The following is a 27,768-nucleotide window of genomic DNA, read 5'->3' on the forward strand; positions in this document are numbered from 1 at the left end:
CTCATGTTTTAAAGGGCATGTGTCATCATTTACCAGTAGGTTAAAAGGTTAAACGGTTGGCTGCTGTAGATCGGCGCTTGTCTGCAGAGGAGCTGACAATCTGTGGAAACACGGGTTTTTATAATATGCAAATAACCCCTAGGTGCAACGATGGTGTGCTGTTGCACCGTGTTGCCTCCAGAGGCTTCACTCCCTGTATACTTAGTTGACAGAAGGCTTTAAAGCAGTTCTTAACAGGACAAAGCAGGACTTACAAACCTCATCTTTCTTGGGCAATCCATCTAGTTTTAGGAAGGCCAGTGGCTTAGATGTTCACCTTAATAGGTGGTAAGACTTACATAACCCACATGGTAAGGCCTCCTGCACACGACCATAGGTGTCCCGTTGCCATATTGCGGACCGCATATGCGGATCCTCAATACACGGGTACCGTTCTGTGTGCATTCACCATCATGGATGCGGACCCGTTGACTTGAAAAAAATACTAAAATGTGAACAGACCCATTCAAATCAATGGGCATGTGTGCTGTCAATCAGTGAAAAACAGGAAATGTGGACGAGGCCTTAGTCAGGAGGCCCTTATACACAGTAATGTGTATGGTCAGATTTAGATCATGTTGCTTCAGATAGGTAGGTAGATTGACAGACAAAACAAAGCAATTTGCGGTCCGCAGCAAGGGCAGCACACATTCGTGCAGGAGGCCTTATAAAGATCATCCTATTCTTCCCATAGCATCATTCTTCTAAAATCATGGTACACAAATGTTGGATTAACCCAGAAATTATGGTCCACTTTTTTTTGGGAAGGTGACAATGGCAGCAGCTGAGGTTTCCAATCAATGATATGTAACCACTTGGGCTCCCAGTATACAGTTTAGCTTCACTGGTCAGTGTCATACCGCGACTATATGACCGGCACAATCAGAAACAGAATATTGTTTGCTAAATAATGACTGCAGATACCAGTGGTTATCCGCCGCCGGCCGCCATGTGTCACATGAGTGACAACTTCAAGAAAGATGTTCATAGTGTACACTTAGCCCTGAGGTGATGAGAAGCTCTGCTGACAAGGTGATCTGAAGATCAGAGCGAGTCCGCCTGCCGCATCATCAGCTTCCTGCTGTACTCATAGGCCAGGAACAAAGCACCATTGGCTGGGAATGCACGAATCAGAGTGGGCTTCAGCCCCGAATACAATGCCAATATGCCTGGAAAGAAAAAAGACAAAACGTATAAAATCCTCAGACCTGATGAACATATTCACTAATCATTTTTTAGCATTTATCTGTTTTTTTCACACAAAGATATTTTATTATGCTTGGAACACACTGTACCATAAATCTGTCTGTGTAAGGCTCCATTCACACATCCGCAATTCCATTCCGCATAAGGCCTCGTCCACATTTCCGTTTTTCACTGACTGACAGCACACATGCCCATTGATTTGAATGGGTCTGTTCACATTTTAGTATTTTTTTCACTGACCATGCATGGGTCAGTAAAAAAAGTATCACGGAGACATGCACTACTTTGATCTGTGATGCGGATCAAGCACGTCCATAGAAGTCTATGGGTCAGTGAAAATTACGGACACACCACAGATGGCATCCGTAGCGCGTCCGTTTTTCACTGAAGACTGATAGGAGATTCTTTGAAAATTAACTTTCAGCTCAGCTCAGTGGATTATGGATAACACACAGATGGTAAAAACGGACACACGATCCTTCACAGACATCTTAACAGAAGAAACATGTGCGCTTTTTGTCACGGACGTGTCACTGACAGGGAAATGTGGGGCAAATGTGGACGAGGCCTAACTCCCTATGGAAGATCAGGGAAAGAAGGGTTGAGTACATTGAACCATGTCACTCTCTTGGTTTCTGGCGAGATATGCCATCACCAGATTTGTTTGGCAGTGGCTTTCTCCCCTTCCCATTCACAACACAAGCATGATCAGCCATTCATGTGTATGGGGGTGGGGAAAGGAGAGATAGCTATCAGCCAAATGAGCTTTTGGGGACAGTTATGTCATGAGTACTGGGGGCTTCACTTTGCTTCTTGCTGTGACATTGTATTCACAAAGAAATCAATACAATGAGACAATGCACGAGCACCGTCCGTGGGGCAGGCGCATGTGGATCACAGACCCATTCACTTGAATGGGGTCCGCGATCCGTCCGTTCCGCAAAAAGATAGAACTTGCTCTATCTTTTTGCGGAATGAAAGCACAGAACGGAACACCACAGAAGCACTCCATGGTGCTTCCGTTCCGTGGTTCCATTCCGTCCCGCACCGCATCTCCGGATTTGCGGACCCATTGAAGTGAATGGGTCCGCATCCGTGATGCGGAATGCACACGGCCGGTGTCCCATGTATTGCGGACCCGCCGTGTGCGGGCCGCAATACGGCCACGGGGGACACACAGTCATGTGCAAGAGGAATAAAAGAAATGTGGAGCTGGCGTGTTCCCATGTCATATACGTGATCCATGACGCTGATCTCAGGCAGGTTATCTGCACTGATATAACTATACCTTCCTATGCTGTTCTGTGACGGCACCGTCATTGCTGAAGTCAGGAACACGTGTAAACAACTATTCATTTAGATTGCATTGAGTGTAATAAGCCTTGTGTAATAAATATGTAATCAACTTCTCATTTTGTTAGACACCTATATATAATTAATCATTTAATCTAATAATATTTTGATTATCTATTTAATTAGTATTATATGGCTAAAATACAGATACACATTTTCTCTGACCAACTTTTTCCTAAAAGTCATCAGAGGTTGTGCCTTTATCTGGTTTTGATCATTACTGTAATTCAAGTTCAAGTTCAAAATGTAAGGTGAACAGCGCCATCTACTGGCCAGAAGAGCATATGGGTTATTAAAGGGAATCTGTCACCTATTTTGACCATATAAAACCGTTAACATAGCAAAGTGCAATAAAGTACCTTCTTACCTACATGTGTCTTCTTTCTTTTATTCAACTTCTCAACGCTGCAAGCAGCGTTTTGGTGTCCGCCTCCAGAGCGGAATGGAGGCTGAACGGAGGCAAACTGATGCATTCTGAGCGGATCCTTATCCATTCAGAATGCATTGGGGCTAAACTGATCCGTTTTGTGCCACTTGTGAGAGTCCTGAAACGGATCTCACAAGCGGACCCAGAAACGCCAGTGTGAAAGTAGCCTTACAAGGCAAGGTAACAAAAAATAGCTGTTTTCGCACTGTTTTTATTTTTTACAATGTTCCCCCGACAGGTTAGATCATGTGGTATTTTTATAGAGCAGGTTGTTACGGACGCGACAATACCAAATATTTTTGGTTGTTTGTTTCAGTTTTACATAATAAAGCATTTTAAAAAAAAAATGTGTCTCCACATTGTGAAAGCTAGTTTTTTTTTTTTTTAGGCGACTGTCTTGTGTAGGAGCTCCTTTTTTTCGGGAAGAGATGACGGTTTGATTGGTTCTATTTTAGGTTGCATATGACTATTTGATCGCTTGCTCTTACACTTTTTGTGATGTAAGGTGACAAAAAAATGGCTTTTTTTACACCTTTTTTTATTTTTATGGTGTTCTCCTGAGGGGTTAGGTCATGTGGTATTTTTATAGAGCAGGTTGTTACGGACGCGACAATACCTAATATGGTCATTGAGACCTAGAATCCCTGTAGGGGTCCCTAACTAATATTAAAATTATATCTTTATTGATTATTTTTAAAACCTTAATAAACGCACACACTAAAGAAGGAAAACCTTAAAATTATCAGTGTCTAGTGACGTGTGGGATAATCCCAGTTGGAGTTGTGTTGTTCCATTCACAATTACTCTGTGAGGATCCCTTAGTTGGTTTATATCAACCACCTTTTTCCTTTGGGATGGTATTCACACTAATATTGTGATCAGGTTAATTGTTGTCCTGTTCTCTCATACGGAGCTCCACCACCTACTAATGAGGGTGTCAATCCTGCAGGAAGTCTCCACTGTCTGTCCCCTGTACAGAGGGTAACAATTCTGCTGACAATGTTGCTGCCCTTTAATAGTTGCCACTGCTTATTTCAACCGCAGGTCGACCTCTGACTCACTCGTCTCGATCTCTGTTATGGCTACACTGGATCCTCTATTACTATTGATAGAGGTCCGGTAGCACTGTGAATACCGTATGCCTCACTCTATCATACTCCTATTTACTATGCTGCTATAACGGCATGCTCTGATCGGTTCCTCACTGCCACTACACTCTGTCTAAAATATGACCGCACTATACCACCCCTCCCGACATGTTTCGCCACGTACTGTGGCTTCGTCAGGGGATGTGGGGTATATATATGACTGCCGGGTCCGTGCCGCTGATAGGGCGGGCGCAGCTCCTGCACCCACCCGATCAGCCCACTGTACATGTACGGCGAGGGTCCTTAAGGGGTTAAAATAACCCCAGAGTACATAGATTGCCTATATAAACGGGTGATTACAATCAAGCTCCTCCACACCTAACTTGGCTTAATTTGCCCATGGGGGCATTGCCGACCTTGTCCACGAAAAAATAATAATTGATGTGTCCAGGATTTTTTGAGGCTGGTGGTACCTGAGCAAGTTACTCTGGTGGTAATTATTATTATTTTTTCATTCCTAATAAACATTAGTAATAAGTTAATTTTACAATCTTTATCATTCTTTATTGTTTTACAATTTCCCCGCAAACAGCGGGTCCACAATACACGAGCACCAGCCGCGTGCACCCCGCAACACGGATGCGGATCCATTCCCTTGAATGGGTCTGCAATCCAGAAGGTCGGTGCAGAACAGAGGCATGGAACCCCACGGAAGCACCAGGCAGTAGTGCATGCACTATTGTTTTGCGGTGCGTCTCCAGAATCCGCACGGATGTTGCTTGTGCATTGTGGACCCCAAATTGCGGTCGCAAATGCACGGAACGGACGATCAACGGCCGTGTACATGAGGCCTTAGGGAGATTGATTTTGCTGCTAAAGGTGGTAATAGTGAAGTGGGGCTCCATTCCAAATTTTGCTGTTGGGCAAAATTGGTTATCTGTTACGCCTCTGTCCCTTTTCTCTTACTCTATCCGACTATTGGTTGGCTTACTTTAAGACAGATTTTAAAGCCAGAATTGTCCCACACCCTTGCCAAGCATTTCGGGGAAATTTTTTGAAAACCTAGATGCTCCAAATTGCACCACTTTTTTTTATACATTTTTGGCACAAACACAATAGTAAATGTAAACAAATGTATTTAGGCAGAAATGGAGATATTTAACATCAACTATATGCCAGGAACCTGGCGTCAAAAAGTTTAAAAGTTTGGCATACGCCCCAGTTAACAAATTTTTATGGATTTTTCACCCCTTTCATCACTTTTCTAAAAAGTGGGCACAGTGTGGAAGGGAGTGGGTGGTGCGGGACCTTGGACATTTATTATAATCTTGGTCAGTTTTCTGGCTGGCGTAGATTTCAGTTCTGGCACACAGTCCTGCAGAAAGGCGTCATAAAACACTAGTCTTCATAAACGCCCCCCATAGGATTTTCCTGGCATGCACCAAATGTTTCCAATCGAAGCATGACTTACAACCCTCCAGACACTGCTTTGCATTACACACTGTAATCTTGAATTTTTTTGTGGGTGATCAGCCAAGGAAACCAGACGATGAAGTTCATGTACAGAAAGCCTGCAACACTTCAAGACAGAGCTAAAAATGTATAAGCCATCCTACTAAAAAAATTCTATGGTAGCGCCAGGTTGAAAGACACAATTTACTGCTCCTTCTCACAGCTGAACCCACAAGGCTAATCTGTCACAGATATGGATAACATCATTATACCTTCATTTTTCACAATGCTTGAGCATGTTCCCATGAAACCATCTTGCTTCCCTGTAATCGAAAGAACCTGAATCCTAGATTTGATACAGTCCATTGGGTAGACGGCAAGCCAAAGGGCAATCCCTCCACATCCGCCACTTATCATCAGGGCAACGGGACCTTGGAAGAAAAAAACATAATACTAAATAGTATCAAGAACAATTAACAGTAACTAGCTAGATAACTGTAACTAACCAGCTAACTGTAACTAACCAGCTAACTACTTAACTAACTGTAACTAGCTAAATGTAACCAACAAGCTCACTAACTGTACCTGGCTAACTGTAACTAACAAGCTAACTAATTGTAACTAGCTACCTGTAACTAAGTGGTTAACTGTAACTAACTAGCTAACTGTAAGCTGGTTATAAACATTGCAGTCAACTAAACCTGACAATTTTGCAGGATTAACTGTCAATGTAATGTGTATGGATGGTCTCCTGACTGTCCATATATTTATCTATTTTAGGAGAGGTCATCAATATTCTACTCCCAGAAAATCCCTTTAAAGTATAACTGTCGTATTTTTATTTTTTTGGAGTATTGGATTGTGGTGATTAATATCACCTTGGTGGCCCTATTTCAACTTTTCACAGTGTATTCAATTACCCCTTAATTCCACAGTTTTATTCCCTGTGTTGCCTATTTTTACCTGTGCTTAAAATAGGGTTGCTAGGCATGGTCCGTCTAAACAGATAGACGGAGCACGCAGCATGCAGGGTCAGATTACTGACAGCCAGGGACTGTAAGTAAATGATTAAAGCCAGGTCCTCCCCAGCAGCTGATAACAGTGCCTGGGCTGTGTGCACTTCTCCCTGTCCCTGCACTTGGCAGACGCTCCCTCACTCAGCAGAGCTGGAGAAGCAGAGTGGAAGCAGCGCAGAGCAGGGAAGGGAGATCTGCCGTCTGCTCAGTGTATAAATGAAAGCAACATGTGGTAAGAGGACCCCTTTGTGCTGCAGGAGATTAACCCTTTAGGGGGGAGGGCTCTGGTTACTGACACTTTTGGCGGGCTATTGTTACTGGCTAGTGAGGGCAGGCGGGATTAGCCTCAGGGTGAGGGCAGTGGCGGCCATCTTAACTGAATAGTGAAATTGCCGTTTTATGCAGACCGGTTGCTAAGGGCTGAATCTTATTAAATATGGGGTAAGTCAGTCTAATAGTAACTGATTCTGGAATATCATGTTGTTAGTAACTACATATATAAAAATTGAAATTAGGGTCTAAATGTGACAGTTATCCTTTAATAAATGAAACAATATTGATGTTTGGTGACCACTAATTGACACTTGAGTCACCAAGCCTTTATTCACATCAGCTCTCCGGCCGGTCATATTGGATATGTCCATGTAACACCTACCCGTGACCAGTACTTACCAAGCTCATCCTTTGACTTTCCACCTGAGGCAAAAAAAGTTCTGCTCAACTCATATCCACCAAAGAACAAGAAATATCCTGGTATTTCTCTGCAGATTGTGCTTGTAAGACCTTGATAGAAGCCCAGAGGACCTTCACGCTGTACAATGCCTTTCACCACGGCCCACACTGTACTGACACAAGGAGACACATTACATGCAAGATGGAAACCAAAAAACCCTTAATGGGGTTATCCAATATCATAAACAACCCCCCCATGTGTCGGGCCCCTCAGAGGGAATATACTCTCCCCCGCTCCCTGCGGCGCTGCTGGGGAACAGGTGTTGGGGGGAGCAGCCAATTGTAGGTGCTGATGGGGACGAGCCTCCCTAGCGTCACCTGCGACGCTAGGAAGGCTCATCCCCATCCCCGCCTGCCATTGGCTGCTTCCACCCGACACCAGATGTTCTCATCCGTGTACAGGGAGAAGTGGCGGTGCGGGGACCAGGAGCGCCACAGGGAGCGGGGTAAGTATATTCCCTCAGAGGGGCCCAGCACATGGGGGGGCTGTTTATGATATTGGATAACCCCTTTAACTAGATACGCACTTTATGGCAACGATAACCAGGCAAAAAGGGGTTGTCCCATTACAACAACTTGCTCCTTATCCACAGGATAAGCGTCTGCTTGGTGGAGGTCTGACCACTGGGGCTCCCACCAATCAAACTATTATCCCCTATTCTGTGGATAGGGGATAAGCTGTTGTAATGGGGCAACCCCTTTGAAGAGAACCTGATACAAGAATTTTTCCCCCAGCCACCACCAGTACCTGACCATTGGGTTCTTCGAGTGTCTAGAGGTGTCCTTTATAGCCCAAGCTGATGCCTCATTTTGCAAAAAATTAACTTTAAATCACAGCTCACATTGTAGACAAATGAAATAAAGGAGGTGGAGACGCTGAGAAGACAAGTCAAAATCACAGCTCCCAAATTCTGCCTGATCCACCTTGATTGACATCCCCGAACACAGGGAATGCCATCCGCAACCTTGCCAAGATTTCCTGCCTGCGACCTTGTGATCTAATCTGGGCACATGCACAGTGAAGCAGTATGTACTTGCCCTGGCATCATTGATACTCTTGCAAACAGTGCTGGAAGCATGTCACCAGGGGACTGCCACACGTCAGGACATGCACACCCTGCTTCATGGCGCATGCATTAAGATCGGAACACATCGACACACGCGCACGACCTTGGCGAGGCTGCCGTTGACCTTCCCTTTTTTAGGGATTTCATTCAAAATGGATTGTGTGGGAATTGGGTGAGGCGAGCTTGACTTGACTTCTTAGGGTCTCCACCGCCTTGACTTCAAACAGTTAACGTGCATATGACGGGAGCTGAGATTACAGATTTTTTTGCAGAATACTGTATCTGCTGGAGCAAAAAAGGACACATCTGGACACTTGCAGAGCAGATCGGTCACATACTGGTTGGGGTTTGGAGGATCAATATCCTTGTGACAGGTTCCAACGAGACAGAATGGCAAAGTGTGAATTCTGCCAAGCCGCTCTCAATTCCCATTCAATTCGTAGCTTTGGGGTCAGGATAAGCGTTAACATAATTTGTAAGGCTGAAAAAGGACATCTGTCCATCCAGTTCAGCCTGGTATCCTGCAAGTTGATCCAAAGGAGGGGAAAAAACCCTTGTGAGGTAGAAGCCAATTTCCCCCAAATTAGGGGAAAAATTCTTCCCCGACTCCAATCAGGCAATCAGAATAACTCCCTGGATCACCGACCCTTCTCCAGAAATCTAATAACTATAAAGTGTAATATATTATTACGCTCCAGAAATACATCCAGGCCCCTCTTGAACTCTTTTAGTGAACTCATCATCACCACCTCCTCAAGCAGAGAGTTCCATAGTCTCACTGCTCTTACCGTAAAGAATCCTTTTCTATGTTTGTGTACAAACCTTCTTTCCTCCAGACGCAGAGGATGTCCCCTCATCACAGTCACAGTCCTGGATATGAATAGACCCTGGGAGAGATCTCTGTACTCACCCTTGATATTGACAGTCTGGTTGCTAGACATACACTGCTTAACAACCACAGATTTTTTTCAGTGGAGTTTTTGGGGCAACCAGTGCCTTAGGGCTCATGCACACAACCGCATTTTGCATTAATGGAACAGTTGGCCCCTAATAGAACAGTCCTATCCTTGTCCGTAACGCGGACAATAATAAGGCATGTTCTATTTTTTTGTGGAACTGCCCTGCGGACACACGGACACGGAATGCACACGGAGTCAATTTTCCGTGCGCACTTTTGTGCAGAAAAAAACGCAGCGTAATACAGTACCAGCAAAGTGTATGAGATTAGACAGATCTCACGTACACTTTGCTCTTTCTTAGGTGCGTAAATTGACCTGCTGTGCGGATTTTGAAATCTGCAGCATGTTAATTGTTGTTGTGTTTTTCTTATGCGTATTTAATCCTTTTCAATGGAAGGGTGAGATCTGCGGAAAATCCGCACCAAGAACAGCATAAAAATGCGATAAATAATGTGGATTTATGTGTAATTTCGGTGCAGATTTTCTGCACATAAATCGGCACTGTGTGCAGCCACCCTTAGGCCAGACACGGACAAGGAAGTTCAATGCGAGAAACGCACTGCATGTGTCAGTGTGAGTTCCTGTTCTGATCTCTGCTTCTCTGACAGGATCACACACTGGGGCACATTTACTAACAGGCGTATCGGCAAATTCTGTCAATCTGCGCCTCATTTATTTTCTCTTAATAAATTTGGCTTGTCTTTTTTTTGGTTTAAGTCTGACATCTAGTGGTCATTTTCATATTCACTAAAACTGGTCTAATTAGTATGTGCATGAAAATGTGGCGCAAGTGAGTTGAATTTTGGCGCACGTCTCTATGAAAGTAGGCAAGCTGTGGCGCAAATCGCCACTCAAAAAAGACAGAAAAGTACCCCAGCCCTGGAGTGCCATATAAATTAGACTGTTTTTACAGCTAAATCTGGGGCAAAATAAAGCGCACCTACATAAAAAGGATGGAAATTAGGTGCAAAAGTTAGAAAACTTCTGAATTAGTCTTAAAACTCAAACTAGGCACAAAATTCCCAAAATGGCCTCCAAATAAATGTAAAATCAGTTGGTAAATGAGACTTAAAAAATACGAGTCGGAAACATGCTTTTTACTCATGAAAACAGGGAGACACTTTAGTAAATGTGTCCCATGTACCTGCTAGACCTGAAATCTATTGAACTACACTGACATAGTAATGCTGTCAGTATAATTCAGTAGATTCCAGGTCTCAGAGTCAGGGCTCATGCACACGGTTGTTATGCGGTCCCCAATGCACGGGCAACGTCCGTTCGGCAGCCCGGACGGATCCAGACCCATTCAAATTGAATGGGTTCGTGATCCGTCCTCACTGCAAAAAAATAGATAATGTTCTATTTTTTTGCGGTGCGGAGGCCAGAAACTCCACGGAAGCACTCTGTAGTGCGTGAACAGCCTGTCGGATCTGTCCTGCCGCTAGTTCACGTGTGCCTCCGGACTGCCGCTCCGTCCCCATTGACTATAATGGGAGCGGGAGCGGAGTTCCGGCGGCAGCACAGCAGCACACGCTGAGAGGCAGCCGGACTAAAAGTACTGCATGCAGTACTTTTAGTTCGGCCACTTATCAGCTTGTGCTGCCGCCGGAACTCCATTATAGTCAATGGGGACGAAGCGGCAGTCCGGGGGGCACACGTGAACTAGCGGCAGGACGGATCCAACAGGCTGTTCACCCGCCGGAACAGCCTGCCGCTAGTGTGAAACTAGCCTTACCAACAATCAATTTCTAAAAAGGCATTTCCGGAAAAAAGTATTATTTCACAATTGGTTTACACACATGAACTCTCAGTACGACTGTGGCTGGTCAGCTTCCATTGACCAAATGAGTTAGTAAGTCCTTGTAAGGTCTCGTTCACAAGTCACAGTTTGATCAGTGATTTCATCAAAACCACGGAGATCAGGTATAAGGGAAACATTTGCTCATTCTCTGTATTTTTCTGTCGTGTGAACTAGGCCTGATAGTATATCAGCATTATCAATGTGTTAACTTCAAGCTTACTTTTGTCCATGTGTTATCCTGCCTGACACCTGCAGCTCATGCATGGCCTGGAGACGACATTTCACCAGCTCTGTCGGGCACAGAACTAGAGCAGCAAAAACGCTGGCAAATGACCCTGCTGCTGCATTCTGGAGATCACTGCAAAAGATCATAGAAAGATCCGTTAGATCTGGGTTACATGCATGTGTCGTGTGAAACTGCTGGACATAGCAGCCTGAAAATTATAACTAATATGCTGCTTTATACACCCATGTGCTCACAAGTTCCCTGCCTCAGAAGTGCCCAGTACACTGCCGTTGTGCGGCCGCCGTTCCGTGCATTATGGACCGCAATTGCGGTCCCCAATGCACGGGCAACATCTGTGCAGCGGCCCGGACTCATTGTCCGTGGTATGTCCGCACTGCAAAAAAATATGACAGGTCATATTTTTTTGCGGTGCGGAACCACGGAAAGAAACACCACGGAAAGAGTGCTTCCATCATAGTGCTTCCGGTGTTCCGTTCCGTGACTCCGTTCCGCATCTCCGGAATTGCGGACCCATTCAAGTGAATGGGTCCACATCCGTAATGCAGGGTGCAATACGGCCACGGCCACCCAACGGCCATGTGCATGAGGCTTAGTTTACACATCAGTGATTTGGTCAGTGATTTCCATCAGTGATTGTGAGCCAAAACCAGGATTGGAGCCTCCACAGACATAAGGTATAAGGCCTATTGCACACAGACTTTTTTTTTTCCCGTTTACTGGACGTTTTTTGCGTTCCGTATACTGTCCGTATACGGAACCATTAATTTCAATGGGTCCGCAAAAAAAACGGAATGTACTCCGTATTTCCGTTTTTCCGTTCCGTTTTAACATAGAACATGTCCTATTATTGCCCGCAAATCACAGTCCGTGGCTCCATTCAAGTCAATGGGTCCGCAAAAAAACGGAACACATACGGAAATGCATCCGTATGTCTTCCGTTTCCGTTCCGTTTTTTGCTGAACCATCTATTGAAAATGTTATGCCCAGCCCAATTTTATCTATGTAATTACTGTATACTGTATATGCCATACGGAAAAACGGAACGGAAAAACAGAACAAAAACGGAACAGAAACGGAAACACAACGGAAACAAAAAACGGAACAACGGATCTGTGAAAAACGGACCGCAAAACACTGAAAAAGCCATACGGTCGTGTGCAATAAGCCTAAGGGAGAGATCTGCACCTGTTCTGTGTTTACAGCCGCACCTGGTTTTGGCTGAAAATCACTGATGGAAACCACTGACCAAAATACTGAAATGTCAACTGGGCCTAAGGAGATGTAATAATTAGTGTTGATCGAACTTCTGTTTTCAAGTTTAGGGTACAAGGTTCGGGTTGTCTAAGAATTCCGATATGCATTCCGCTACCACTCACCATAATAGTAGCGGAATCCATAGCGGAATTCTTAGATAACCCAAACCATGTACGCCGAACTTGAAAACAGAATTGCGCTCATCCGTAGTAATAATAATAACCTTTTCCACAGCGGTTTACAGTCATAAATAACATAGCAACAGACATGTCAATAATTAGAACACTAGGAATGAGGGCCCAGCTCGCAAGAGCTTACAATCTATGAGGAGATAGGGGTGACACAAAAGGGCTTGATTTGTGCAATGGTCCAGCCATCTTGGGAAAATAGAGGAGCAGATATAAAGCTGCATGAGCCGGTCACCAGCCGATATCTGTAGTGCTTCTGGGTGTATGGGTGCGGTGGAGGATCAGGTTCAGGAAATGATGATTAGGCTACATTCCCACGACTGTAGCAATTTGCGGATCTGCAAAACACGGATACCCGCCCGTGTGTGTTCCGCAATTTGCAGACCGCACATGACACTAATATCATAGAAAATGCCCTAAAATGCGTTTTTTTTTGGTTTTTTTTGCAGGGCCGCGGAACAGAACAACGGATTCAGACAGCACACGGTGTTATGTCCACATCTTTTGCGGTCCCATTGAAATGAATGGGTCCGCACCCGTTCTGCAAAATTGCGGACTCATTCATACGGTCATGTGAATGTAGACTAAATAGGCTATATATGGAGAGGGGTTAGATCAGGGGATGTGATAGGCCACCCTAAAAAGATGTGTTTTTGAGGAGCGCCTAAAACTGTAATTTAACCTAATTTCTTGGGGTAGTTGTTTGAATCGCGTTGTTTGGATCTTTTTGCAACCACTTGTTATGTATGGATTTTTTGGACTAAAGCCCTGATTTATGGATCCTGAGATGCTCGGCTATTTTCTACTTTAGTTGTCCAGACTACATATATATGTTTTAAACAGGATCAAAGCGCTATTAAAAAAATCATACCTCATTGATCCCCCGGCGGTCCTGTTCTGATGGTTCCCAGGCCCCCCAGCATCTTCCTGGTCTCTCTTGATACACAGGGAATGACCTCTCGGCCAATCATTGGCAGGTCAACAATGTTGGTGGTGGTTGGCTGAGCGGTCTGGGACCAGGAAGCAGGGACTGGCGAAGGAACCCTGAAGTGCCAAGATGGGAGTGAGCGGGGATCTGTGATGTAAGCATTCAAAACCTGGCCAGACAACAATTCTGGAGCATCTTGTCATATGTTTTGTGCCATTCCTCTGTTATTCATACAAGATGATTATGAATGAATTGGCAGCAGTCTGCAATAAAGATCCAACTGGGTGTTACCAATGAGTGGCATGTCCCTGCACAGTCCGACATTGTCAGCATCGATTGAATAATGTCAGATTGTGCAGGGCACCCCCCCAAGTTGTAACACCCAGCTGGACCTTTATTGCAGAATGCTGGCAATTCATTCATAAATATCTTGTAGGAATAATAGAGGAATGCCACAAAATAGAGTGACATGAAAAGATGCTTCAGAATTGTTATTACATCACGAATTACTACTATGACAAACATGTCAGGAGAGGTGACAGATACTCTTGAAATCCTTTCGCACGTACAGTGCCTCTTTCTAAAGAAGGAGAATAGATAAGAGAGGATGAGGATTTAAACCGGTCACAGGGTTAGGCTACATGCACACGACCGTGACGTTTTTTGCGGTGCACAAAACAACAGAAGCAGAACGGAACGGGCGGCCCATTGTAGACATGCCTATTCTTGTCCGCAAAACGGTCAAGAATAGGACATGCTATATTTTTTGGGCGGGGCCTCGGAACGGAGTGCTGTCCGCATCTTTTGCGGCTCCATTGAAGTGAAAGGGTCCGCATTCGAGCTGCAAAAACTGCGGCTCGGATGCGGACCATAACTACGGTCATGTGGATGAGGCCATATTGTGAGATCGGGCCCTCTATTCATGGGCCCCATCGCTGATACATAGGTTTCCTCTAAGGTATGTATGCCTTTATTCTCGATACACGTGCAGCAAGCCTGCAGGGGGAGAGCCAGCAGGAGGGGAGTGGTAGTTGTGCCACTGATAGGAGTTGTAGTGGTTCACGAAAGCTGTCCTCACTCTGGCACTCACTAGGGCTGTGTCATGATTGGAGGGCACGCTCTTTTTTCCCTTAAGGCAAACCCTGGACTTTCTGGGGCTTCTGCCTGGTGGTGATTGGGGTGTTTTTGATGTCAGGTAGCAAAGCAGGATAACCATGGAAGGGGCCGACGGACAGATGATGGAGTCAATTACTGGGTCATTTGGTTGCAATAAATAGAGTCTCTCTTTACTCAGTTGATGATGGAAGCTGTAGTACATATAGCAGCAATAAGCACAATTCTGAGGTATATCACAGAGTAGGCTTTCCCAATGGCTGTGTTTAAGCAGCAACAACGATGGTAGTAGTAGTACTCCCTGTTTCTATTTGACTACACTTTCCAGTTTCTCCAAATAACCACAGGTGTGCAATTCCGAACTCTTTCTGCAATTCCCAGGCTGCAGGGTGCAGATCTTGGATGGCCAGTCCATCTCAGAAGTATGGTGGGCGCTGCAGGCAATTAACCCTTTCCGCAGCAGTAAAGTCTTTTGCCATAAACGAGCGATACCTTACTGTCTTTATGCAGGCATGAACTCTGAAGTGGTTTTAAACCTCCAAAAATGTCGGTTCTCTTTCTCTCTTAGGGGTAATCCTTCAGTACGGATGCTTTCAGGGAGCTTTCAGTCTCAGAAATTGTGTTTTTTTTCTGGATCAGGCATTACTTTGGGCCTAGTTAGCAGGAGCTCACACATAGTGGTCTTGCCTCCAGGTCTACTCAACTACAACTCACTCTAGCCAAGAAATGGGACCAGCCCATCATCCTGGAAACTAGGCTAACACTGCCAGTGCTAACTGTTTGCTGTCCATACACGGCCATTTTGAATACATAGTGCACAAAGAGACAAGTGCTTTTAGCATGAAATCACAACCCTTACCCTTTACAAACTAAATACCTCTAGTTTGCTGAACTACAGTCCTTATCAAAAGTTTAAGACCACTTGAAAAATGGCAAAAAATCATATTTAGCATGGCTGGATCTTAACAATGTTCCAAGTAGAGCTTCAACATGCAACAAAAAGAAACGGGAGTGAGACAAAACATTTTTTGAGCATTCAATTTAATGAAAAAAACTAATAAACTGAAACAGGCTGTTTTTCAGCTGATCAAAATTTTAGGACCACATGCTTTTAAAAAGCCAAATCTGTGCAAAGATGTGGATTCATAGTCATTTTCTGTCAGGTAGTCACACGTTGTGATGGCAAAGGCAAAAAAACTCTCCCTTTTTGAACGTGGTCGGGTTGTTGAACTGCATAAGCAGGGTCTCTCACAGCGCGCCATCGCTGCTGAGGTGGGACGCAGTAAGACAGTCATTTGGAATTTCTTAAATGATCCTGAGGGTTATGGAACAAAAAAGTCAAGTGGAAGACCCAAAAAAATTTCATCAGCACTGAGCCGGAGGATCCAATTGGCTGTCCGTCAAGACACTGGATGATCCTCGACCCAAATTAAGGCCCTTACTGGTGCTGACTGCAGCCCCATAACCATCAGACGGCATCTGAGACTGAAGGGCTTCAAAAACAAAAAACATCTTCAAAGACCTCGTCTCCTTGAACGCCACAGAACTGCTCGTTTGGACTTTGCAAGAGAGCACCAAACATGGGACATTCAAAGGTGGAAGAAAGTTTTATTCTCTGATGAGAATTTTTTTTACCTTGATGGTCCTGATGGTTTCCAACGTTACTGGCATGACAAGCAGATCCCACCTGAGATATATTCTACGCGCCACAGTGGAGGGGGCGCCATAATGGTCTGGGGTGCTTTTTCCTTCAGTGGAACAATGGAGCTTCAGGAAGTGCAGGGGCGTCAAACGGCCGCTGGCTATGTCCAGATGTTGCAGAGAGCATTCCTCATGACTGAGGGCCCTCGTCTGTGTGGTAACGACTGGGTTTGTAAACAGGACAACGCTACAGTACACAATGCCCACAGGACAAGGGACTTCTTCCAGGAGAATAACATCACTTTTTTGGCCCATCCTGCGTGTTCCCCTGATCTAAATCCAATTGAGAACCTTTGGGGATGGATGGCAAGGGAAGTTTACAAAAATGGACAACAGTTCCAGACAGTAGATGGCCTTCGTGCGGCCGTCTTCACCACTTGGAGAAATGTTCCCACTCACCTCATGGAAACGCTTGCATCAAGCATGCCAAAACAAATTTTTGAAGTGATAAACAATAACGGCGGAGCTACTCATTACTGAGTTCATGTTTGGAAGTTGGATTTCTGTTTTGGCGGGGTTTAGTTTTTTTTTGGAGGTGTGGTCCTAAACTTTTGATCAGCTGAAAAACAGCCTGTTTCAGTTTATTCGTTGTTTTTATTAATTGAATGCTCAAAAAATGTTTTGTCTCACTCCCATTTCTTCTTGTTGCATGTTAAAGCTCTACTTGGAACCTTGTTAAGATCCAGCCATGCTAAATATGATTTTTTGCCATTTTTCAAGTGGTCTTAAACTTTTGATCAGGACTGTATTTCACTTACCTTAGTGCTGCATTGTTCTCCAAACCAGCAATCCGCCTCACAATTCTCTGACAGAAACCGTAGCTCATAAATAGCACAGAGTTTTCAGCTATATTGGCAAGAAGAGCCGGACTGGTACCCTTGTAGAAGCCCCTGAACCCCACTTGTCTGTACGTCTTCACTGCACAGTCTGTAAGGCCCCTGTACAGATTAGGGAACGTCTGCATCTTCACCTTGGCGGTGTCAAATGGCTGTCCGGTCAGAACGCATGCTGTCCCACCTTGGAATTAAGGGATATTATTATAATTAAGATTATTCATATATCAGTACAATTACACCTCACAACATAAACCATACACCTTGTCCCCAAGGCAAATAGTGCGACTAAGAGATTTCCATAGGGGGAGATTTATCAAAAGTGGTGTAAAGGAAAACTGGCTTAGTTGCCCATAGCAACCAATCAGATTCCCTTTCATTTTTCAAAGGCGCTCTCAAAAATAAAAAGTGAAATCTGATTGGTTGCTATGGGCAACTAAGCCAGTTTTCCTTTACACCACTTTTGATAAATCTCACCCATATATTCATTTTTGGTAGAAATGAACATATGTGCTTAAAAAAAAATTCCCAAAGATGTTGCTGTTATCTAAAGCACGCTCTTTAGCGTCAGAACAATCCTGATATCAAACATAACAATCTGGGGGACTTCAAATTCCCCTCTACATTCACTAGCAGGCTACATGCTGATTTTTAGGACAACCCATGGAGTAACATAGGAGTACCAGGCCAAAGGCGCACTTTTTGAAATCATTATGGTACTACATGTGTATGATCAGAAGGGTTTCCACAGAAGACAGTGGGGGTCATTTATCAAAACTGGTGCAAAGGAAAACTGACTTAGTTGTCCATAGCAACCAATCAGATTCCACCTTTCATTTTTCAGAGCTCATTTAGAAAATTAAAGGGATCAGTCTGATTGGTTGCTTTGGGCAACTTAGCACCAGGTTTGATAAAAGTCCCCCACCATGAGTCCTTAACCACTTCCCGACCAGCGCCATACATGTACGGAGCTGGTCGGGACTTTAAAGATGGCGCCCACTCGTGAGCGAGGCTGCTGCACATTAGTTCCCATGGAGCCACATAGGAACATACCGTATTTTTTGCTTTATAAGACGCACTTTTTCCCCCCAAAAGTGTGGGGGGGGGGTAATGGCAGTGCGTCTTATAAAGCAAATGGTGCCATTTTTAAATGTCTGACACTGATACATCGCCGGCCGCTATGCTGCACAGAGCGGCCTGAGATGTATCAGTTACCGTAAACCTCTATATCGCGGGGCGGGAGGAGGGGCAGTCACTGTACTCCATTACACCGGGCCCCGCTCACAGCAGTCTTTACGTGTAAAGTCTGTTTATTTAATGCTCAAGCAGTGGCTCTGGTTTGTTAAACTAGCGTAATCGTCTGTAGTAATACTCAGTGGGCAGGCCGTCAGCGTCACGTCACTCACTCGGTCATGCTCCTCCCACTTCATTAATGAAGCTGCAGGAGCGTGACTGACTGAGTGACGTGACGCTGACGGCCTGCCCACTGAGTATTACTACAGACGATTACGCTAGTTTAACAAACCAGAGCCACTGCTTGAGCATTAAATAAACAGACTTTACATGTAAAGACTGGTGTGAGCGGGGCCTGGAGTAATGGGGTCACTATTCACACAGGGACATGAAGGGGCACATTAATAACATAATACTGCGGACCCTCCGTTCTGGACTTGCAGAAGCGCATGGCATTATGCTGATTTATAATGCTGTGTGCCTCTGCTTGACCTTCCTTCTACACAATCATAGTCACAGTTTTACTGTATGTCACTATGATCCTGTAGCAGTAAGGTTAAGCAGAGGCACACAGCATTATAAATCAGTATAATGCCTGCGCTCCTGCAAGTCCAGAACGGAAGGTCACACTCACACACGGAGCCTTTATTCCCGCAATGGACTCGCTTATGTAAAACAGCCTTAACAGTCACAGGTTCTAACAGAAGATAGGGCTGTTGGCAGCTGCAGGATGGAACTGACCATGTGTGACCACCTGAGTGATGACCTGCAGTTACAAAAGTATACAGATCCAGGTGCTAGTTTAAAAAATGTAGATTCATTTTCATGGGACAACCTCATTAAGTAGTTAGGCCACTTTCACATCCACATACACTATTTAAATAGACCGACATCGTGACGGAACCCGTTGTACCCCATTAACCCTTTGAGAACAGGCGATTTTTGCGTTTCTGTTTTTTACTCCAGGCCTTCCCGAAGCCATACATTTTTTTTTTTTTTCATTCACATAGCCGTATGAGGACTTGTTTTTTGTGGGATAAGCTGTACTTTCTAATGGCGCCATTTCCTGTTGCATACAATGTAGTGAGAAGATGGAAAAAAAATTCCAGTTAGGGTGGAATTGGAAAAAAAAACACATTTCAGCCACAGTTTTGTTTTTACAATGTTTCTTGTGTGGCAAAAATGACATGTCATCTTCATTCTCTTGGTCAGTACGTCTACAGCGATACAACATATGTATAGTTTTAAAACTTAAAAATGTAATGTAAAAAAAAAATTTTTTTGATTTTCATTTCCATATTCTGACTATTTTATTTTTTGTACACGACACTGTGCAAAGGCTCATTTTTAAAAAAGCGATCTGTACTTTCCATTTTGGGGTGTGTATGACTTTTTGATCACTTTTTATTGAATTTTTTGGGGGGAGGAGAAGCAACAAAACAATGGTGAATAAGCCATTTTAATTTTTTTTTCCATTGCGTCATTGGCCGTATGGGATAAATATTTTTATATTTCAATAGTACAAATGTGTTGGAACGCAGCTATGCTTATCATGTAGAAATTTTTATTGCTTATTTTTATTATGGGGAAAGGGAGTGATTTGAATTTTTATATATTTTTCATATCTTACTTTTTAAAAGTTCTCCTAGGGAACTTGAACATGCGCACTTATCTCATAGACTCCAATGAATTAGCAGGAATTTGTTACGTTCCTATGGAGCCCTGCCAAAGGCAGGGTCTGCATTGGAACATAGCTGTGGCACCCTCGGATCCCTCACAGGTACCAAACCTGCTACAAGGAATGAATGGCATCTGACAGGTTAAATGTCTGCGATAGGCATTATGGCCGATCGTAGACATTAGCCCTAAATGTCTGCTGTGAGAAACAGCAGGGACCTGGCAGCTATGGCGCTAGCTCCACTCTGGAGCGAGCGCCATCTTTAAACAGACAACATCTGCACTACATGTACGGCAGATGTCGTGAAGGGGTTAAAGTCAATGGTTGCCACTGGTGTCCATTACGGTACGTGCACTTCATGGTTTAGGACAGAAATCACAAAGCAGAGGTGCCTAATATACCGTATCCTCAGCGACGATATTAAATGCTTGTTACTTTCTCTTTAGAAGTGGCTCCACTGGTGTGATAATATATTAGCATAAAATGTGACATAAAATTGTGGATTTCTTCATTTTTAGTCAACTACCGTAAATGGTAATAAACTCAACCCATTTCAGGACAAAAGGCCTACAAGTAAATCCTATAAAACTGAAGTGTCTGTATGGTCTATGACCTTCAATTATGACGACTTACCTGCAGCTCCCGCAGTAAGATCTATGGCAGCTTGGATGGCTTGATTGGACACCATGTTATGGTTGACCTAATTTTACCTAAAAACAAAATAAAATAATGTTCAAGGACCTATACTAGCAACATGATGACACCAGAGGCAGGTAATCTTAATCTCTATTTTTACAGATTCTCTAGAGACTGGTACAGTGCAAAGCGACTGGCGTAAGGCAAATGTGGGGCCCATATTCATAAAGCCCTCTAGGTCTTCCCCAAGTAATCATAAACCAGTAAGACTTGGAAATTATAGTCTGTAATTGGATTGAAAACTGGCTGAAGGACCGTGTCCAGAGAGTTGTGGTCAATGCTTCCTATTCAGAACGGCCCCAGGTTATAAGTGGTGTACCCAAGGTTCAGTGCCGGGAACTCTATTATTTACCGTATTTATTAATGATATAGAGGATGGGATTAATAGCACTATGGAAGATGTCCATAAACTACAAGCTGACTTAAACACTCTGAGTGATTGGGCATCAACTTGGCAAATGAGGTTCAATGGGTAAATAAATGTAAAGTTATGCAGTCTATGACTGTGTAGAGATAGCTGCCAATCACTGATAGGACCGCCTCCTTGATGTCAGAGATAGCTGTCAATCATTGATAGGACCGCCTTCTTGACATCAGAGATGGCTGTCAATCATTGATAGGATCGCCTTCTTGACATCAGAGATGGCTGTCAATCATTGATAGGACCGCCTTCTTAATGTCAGAGATAGATGCCAATCATTGATAGGACCGCCTTCTTGATGTCAGAGATAGCTGTCAATCACTGATAGGACCGCCTCCTGGACTTCAGAGATAGCTGTCAGTACCTGATAGAACCGCCTCCTGGACTTCAAAGCCCAGAATTAGCAGGAATTTAAATAAATGAATGAAATACAAGTTTTACTGAATCTTTTCCCATAAAACTATATATGAATCTGCTCAGCTCCTCCTGCTCTATACCATGCTGCCTGCGGATTATTTTGCATTTTCATGGTGACGGGTTCCCTTTAAATGCGTTGTTCCATAGGTACAGTCTCAGGATTCTGCAGTTTTGGTAACCAAAATCAGGAGTGGATCATAAAAACTAAGAAAGTATAAAGGACAGGTACGACTTCTCTTTTTTGAATTCACTCCTAGTTTTAGCTTCCAAACCTGCATCGGGAAACCTGACAATACTATTAAAGTGTCTGATCAGAGGCAGTCTGACCCCGGGGGGACCCAGCAGTTCACTAGAATGGGGTCCCTACGGCTTGTCATAAATTAGGCACTCCAGCAGTGTAGGGGCAATCAAAAACTTGCGTAAAAAGGCGGTCTTTGATAAATGACCCCAAAATCTGCAGCAAAAAATAATACAGTATTGCATTTCATGCTGATTTTCTGCACATTAAGTTAGCCTTAGGCCCCTTTCACATGGGCGTCGAGTGTGAGGGTCGGATAGGATGCGGGTGCGTTGCGGGAAAATGCGTGATTTTTCCGCTCAGAAGTTTGGGTTTGGGTTAGGTGTTGTGTAGATTTTATTATTTTCCCTTATAACATGGTTATAAGGGAAAATAATAGCATTCTTAATACAGAATGCTTAGTAAAATAGGGATGGAGGGGTTAAAAAAAAAAAATAATAATTTAACTCACCTCATCCACTTGTTCACACTGCCCGGCTTCTCTTCTTTCTTCTTCTTTGATGACCTGGGAGGAAAAGGACCTTTGGTGACGTCACTGCGCACATCACATGGTCCATCACCAGGTCCTTTTCCTCCCAGGTCATCAAAGAAGAAGAAAGAAGACAAGTCGGGCAGCGCGTGGATGAGGTGAGTTTAATATTTTATTTTAACTCCCTCCATCCCTATTTTACTAAGCATTCTGTATTAAGAATGCTATTATTTTCCCTTATAACCATGTTATAAGGGAAAATAATAAAGATCGGGTCCCCATCCTGATCGTCACCTAGCAAGTGCTTGCGGATGCTTGACCCGCTCCAGACCAAGCAGGATCACCTTCAAAGCGGCACCACGCGGCAGTCGCCATCTTGGGACGCAGCTCAACCTTCCCAGCTCTGCTACGCTGCAGCACAAGCCTCAGGTACCATAGAAATGGCAGAAGGAGGGAACTCAGGAGAGAACTGGGACTTGAAGGAGTATATTAAACTCCTGCCTACTAAGCAAGAGATGGAAAAGTATGTGGAGAGGCTAGAAAACTCATATAAGCAAGAGTTGTCCACAATCAAATCTAATGTGCAAGCTATTGAGGAGAAATTGGAAGAAGTGGCATCCCTGCATGATCACACAGCAGCTCAGGTGGATGAGCTTATGAATGAAGGGGAAGTAAGAGATCGTCACATTAGCCACCTTTACCGTCTGCACGACGATATTGAAAATCGTAATAGAAGGAACAACATCAGAATTAGAGGACTCCCTGAGGCCACCAAGACGGAGGATTTAATATCTACATTACAGGGACTCTTTAGCACTATTCTGGGGAAACCTATCACAGACCGGCTGGAAATGGACAGAGCACATAGAGCTTTAGCTCCCATCAGCTCGGATCCCTCTAGGCCCAGGGATGTGATCTGCCGCATCCAGTACTATGCGGTAAAGGAAGCAATAATGAAAAAGGCACGCAATTTTACAACAATTGATTTGATAGGGCCACTCTGACGATACTCCAAGACCTATCAAAAACCACCTTGGCCCAAAGAAGGGCACTTAAACCCTTACTGGACCTCTTGAGGTCGAAGGACATCCCGTATTCATGGGGGTTCCCATTTCAGTTGATAGTCCGCAGGAACGGACACCGCGTGGAATTACGGGATCCCGACGACCTCGACATGTTCCTAACAGCACCGGACTTGCCACCAATCCAGCTACCTGACTGGCAGATTATTCCAGCCTTGCATCCCGTTCCACAGGTGGTAACTCAAGGAGAGCAATCTCAAGGAGGGCGAATCCTCAGCAGTCCACGTGAATTAGATGCGGGGACTTATATGTAAATGTCTCTCACAGTGTTCCATGGACACTTTCAGAAGCAAGAGATCAGACGTCATGAATGATAATGCATATGTGGCTGCAAGTTTTCATTCACTTACCGTACCTTCTCTTCTCCAATTGAGATGCATATATGCCTTATGCTAACTCCTTTTTTTGTTTTACAGAGATTTATTTCTCATCCAGAGTTTAATGTTTAGGCAATGTTTTGCTGAATGTTGATTTTTGTATGAGAACGTTTGTCATGTTCACCTATAAGCCAAAGTTCTCATGGGCTTCTCAGCCTTGTGGCGGCTTCCTCGTTCTGTCACTGGAAGTCCGTCTCCTACTGTACCTCTCATCCTATCGGGTATAAAACTAGTCAGTCCCTCTACTTGGGACGGTTACTGGATTCTTTACCTTACCTTTTCCTTTCTCTTTCTCTTACCCTTCTTTCCCCTTTACTCCAACTCCCTAGCCCTAATAGTCAGGGAACTCAAGACCTCCTTAAAGGGGTTATCCCATCATAATGATCACTGTTAAATCTGTTAATGATTTGACAGTGATCACTTTTGTAAATATACTTTATTAACAAATTCCCACCGATTAGGATAAAATTCATCCCCACTTACCTTATTGTTGTGACTCGGTCTCCCCTGTTTACGACCACCACTCTTCTGCAAAATCCCGATGGTCGCGCTTGCCCAGAAGACTCCTTCTTTTCTCCCGGCCGGGTTACTCGCTGTCCTGAACGCGCACGCTGCCGCGCATGCGCGACGGTGACTTCTTCCCGGCCAGAATAGTACAGAGCTGCGAACGCGCACGCCGGCTCTGTACTATACTGGCCAGAAATAAGTCACATTGCGCATGCGCGGCAGCGTGCGCGTTCAGTCCAGCGCGCGGCCCGGCCGGGAGAAGACTTCAATCAAGATGAAGCCCGCCCCCAGCCAGAATCCAGGAAGTGAACGCGCGGTGGCAGCAGGTAAGTATAAAAACGCAAAGTGGGATAACCCCTTTAAGACACTACACAATCTTGGGGCGGTTTGGGCTATCCCTTGACTTTCTCCCGTTACGGCATTCTTGAGTACATCTGAGTGAAACACTTGAGGTTTACATGATGGTGGGCCCGCCTGGAGTGAAACTGGCCTCTTTAAATGTTCGGGGTTTTAATACTCCGGAGAAACGCTCGGGGTCTTATACGGCATGCACAGAGGGAGAGCGCAAATACTGTTGTTGCAAGAAACGCATTTCAAACGAGACCATGTTCCAAAAATCCTATCGAAACACTATACTTATTGGGTTCATAGTACTAATCCAGATTCTAAATCTAAAGGAGTCTCAATTGCTCTTCATAAATCACTGCCTTAGACTTTCTGGGTCGGTTCCTGTTCCTGAAGCTGCGGATCCATGAGAGAGTGTACACAATCGGGAATCTCTACCTACCAAACACCAGACAAAGTAAAGCTCTATCAGGTATTCTCACCAAGTTGGACACCTTCGCTGAGGGAGTGGTGCTGCTGGGAGGTGATTTCAATATGATCATGGAGCCCTCGTTAGACTCTTCTACGGGTAGAACGTCAGTCCCCTGGTCGACAATTACTAGATCCAAACATCTGCTACATGCCAGACAATTGGTAGATGTCTGGAGCATACTCCATCCTAAGGATAAAGATTTCACTTACTTCTCCCCAGCGCACCAATCCTACAGCAGACTGGATAGATTTCTAATCTCCCATCATGCGTTATCCCTCTCTCCTTGCTCACATATAGGCACCCCAATTTGGTCAGACCATGCACTAATATTCCTATCTCTAGAACTTCCTGGCCTGATGAATGGACATGGAGGTTGAATGAAACCTTGCTGAAAGACAGTGTATGTAGGGCCGACATAGAATCTAACATTAAACACTCACTAGACGAAACAGCCCTTCCTTTCCAATGGGAAGCATTGAAATGCGTGCTACGGGGTGTCTTGGTATGCCACGGAGCTAGACTCAAGAGGGAGAAGGGATCAAAGATACAGCAACTATTAACGCAGATAGCTACCCTTGAACAGTCACACAAGCAATCACTAGACCCAAACTGTCACGGAACCATGAACCAGACGTACAACAAGAGATAAGAGAGAATAAGAAGGCTTTATTGAAAATAAAGCTGTAAAGCAAAAGTCCAAACGGATGGTGAAACCGAGCAGAGTCTTTGCGAAGCCAGAGGTCAGGAACCAGAAGGGTAGTCAGACGAAGCCAGGATCAGGAACCAGCAGGGTAGTCAGACGAAGCCAGGATCAGGAACCAGCAGGGTAGTCAGACGAAGCCAGGATCAGGAACCAGAAGCAGCAGCAGTCTTAGAAGCATGTGAACACAAGAGGACCAAGCAAGGAACTGAAGCCACAGACCTCCTATATATATGAGCTAGGCATCCAGCTCCTCCCAGTGGGAAGGAGGAGCCGCAGGGTGGAAGGCTACAAGAAACCCAGAAACCAAGATGGCCGCCAGCACATGTCAAACGAAGGAGAACAGCAAGAAGGTAAGACCATGACAGTACCTCCCCCTCAAGGGCCCCTCCTCCGCGGAGCACAAAACGGTTTCTGAGGGAAGCGTGCGTGGAAGGCTCGGAGCAAGGCAGGAGCATGGACATCTGCGGAGGGAACCCAGGAACGCTCCTCTGGACCATAACCACGCCAATGGACCAAAAACTGCAACCGACCGCGGACCAGGCGTGAGTCCAGGATATTGCTCACCTCATATTCCTCACGATTGCCCACTTGGACCGGACGAGGCCGAGGAACCGAGGAAGTGAAACGATTACACACCAGTGGCTTCAACAGGGAGACATGAAACACGTTGGAGATCCGCATGCCAGGAGGAAGCGCAAGGGCATAGGCTACCGGGTTTACCCTGCGAAGCACTCGGAAGGGACCAACAAAGCGAGGCGCCAGCTTGGGAGTGGGCACTCGAAGGTTGAGGTTGCGGGTGGACAACCATACACGGTCTCCGACCTGGTAGGAAGGAGCAGGCGCTCGTCTGCGATCAGCCTGGAGTCTCTGGCGCTGCGCAGAGACCTCAAGGGACTTCTGGATCTGTACCCAAGAAGCACGTAGGACGGAAAGGTGATCCTCCACAGCCGGAATATCCTGGGGAGAGAATACCTCCGGTAACACGGCAGGTTGGAACCCATAATTGGCCATGAAGGGAGACGTCCCAGAGGAAGAGTTCACCGCCGTGTTCCTGGCAAACTCAGCCCAAGGCAGGAGGTCAACCCAATTGTCTTGGTGATCGGAGACATAGCAACGAAGGAATTGCTCCAAGGCCTGATTGGATCGTTCAGCGGCCCCATTGGACTGAGGGTGGTAGGCCGAGGAGAAGGAGAGATGAATCCCCAACTGGGAGCAAAAGGCGCGCCAGAACCTGGACACAAACTGACTCCCCCGATCCGACACAATCTCCTTGGGCAAACCGTGCAACCGGAAGACCTCCCTGGCAAAAATCGTGGCCAACTCTTGTGCAGAGGGTAACTTCTTGAGAGGAACACAGTGGCACATTTTGGAAAACCGATCCACAATCATGAGAATGACCGTATGGCCTCGGGATGCAGGGAGGTCCACAATGAAATCCATCCCCAGGTGTGACCATGGGCGCTCCCCGGTGGCTATGGGTTGCAGAAGGCCCAACGGAAGGTGCCGAGGGGACTTACTCTGGGCACAAACGGAGCATGCCGCTACATATGCGGCGATGTCGGAACGTAGGGAAGGCCACCAGAACAGACGTGAAACAGCCCAGGACAGCTGATTCTTTCCAGGATGCCCCGCGGTCTTGGAGTTATGGTAGGTTCGCAACAACCGA

General features: G+C 45.1%; 1 protein-coding gene across 1 annotated transcript in view; it reads right to left on the bottom strand.

The window, feature by feature from the left end:
• Positions 1 to 662: 662 nt before the first annotated feature.
• The window catches only part of LOC120996267 (mitochondrial ornithine transporter 1-like), a 57,755-nt gene continuing 30,649 nt past the window's right edge, over positions 663 to 27,768 (bottom strand). Inside the window, exons 3-8 of the mRNA XM_040426078.1 lie at positions 20,949 to 21,025; positions 17,330 to 17,588; positions 11,361 to 11,498; positions 7,254 to 7,426; positions 5,838 to 5,996; positions 663 to 1,208 (exon numbers count right to left, since the gene is read on the bottom strand). Of these exons, the coding sequence (XP_040282012.1) occupies positions 1,084 to 1,208; positions 5,838 to 5,996; positions 7,254 to 7,426; positions 11,361 to 11,498; positions 17,330 to 17,588; positions 20,949 to 21,003 (909 nt within the window). The 5' untranslated portion in view covers positions 21,004 to 21,025 and the 3' untranslated portion in view covers positions 663 to 1,083. The remainder of the gene's footprint in view (positions 1,209 to 5,837; positions 5,997 to 7,253; positions 7,427 to 11,360; positions 11,499 to 17,329; positions 17,589 to 20,948; positions 21,026 to 27,768) is intronic.

The sequence above is a fragment of the Bufo bufo genome, chromosome 3, assembly GCF_905171765.1.
Source record: "Bufo bufo chromosome 3, aBufBuf1.1, whole genome shotgun sequence".
Lineage (NCBI taxonomy): Eukaryota > Metazoa > Chordata > Amphibia > Anura > Bufonidae > Bufo > Bufo bufo.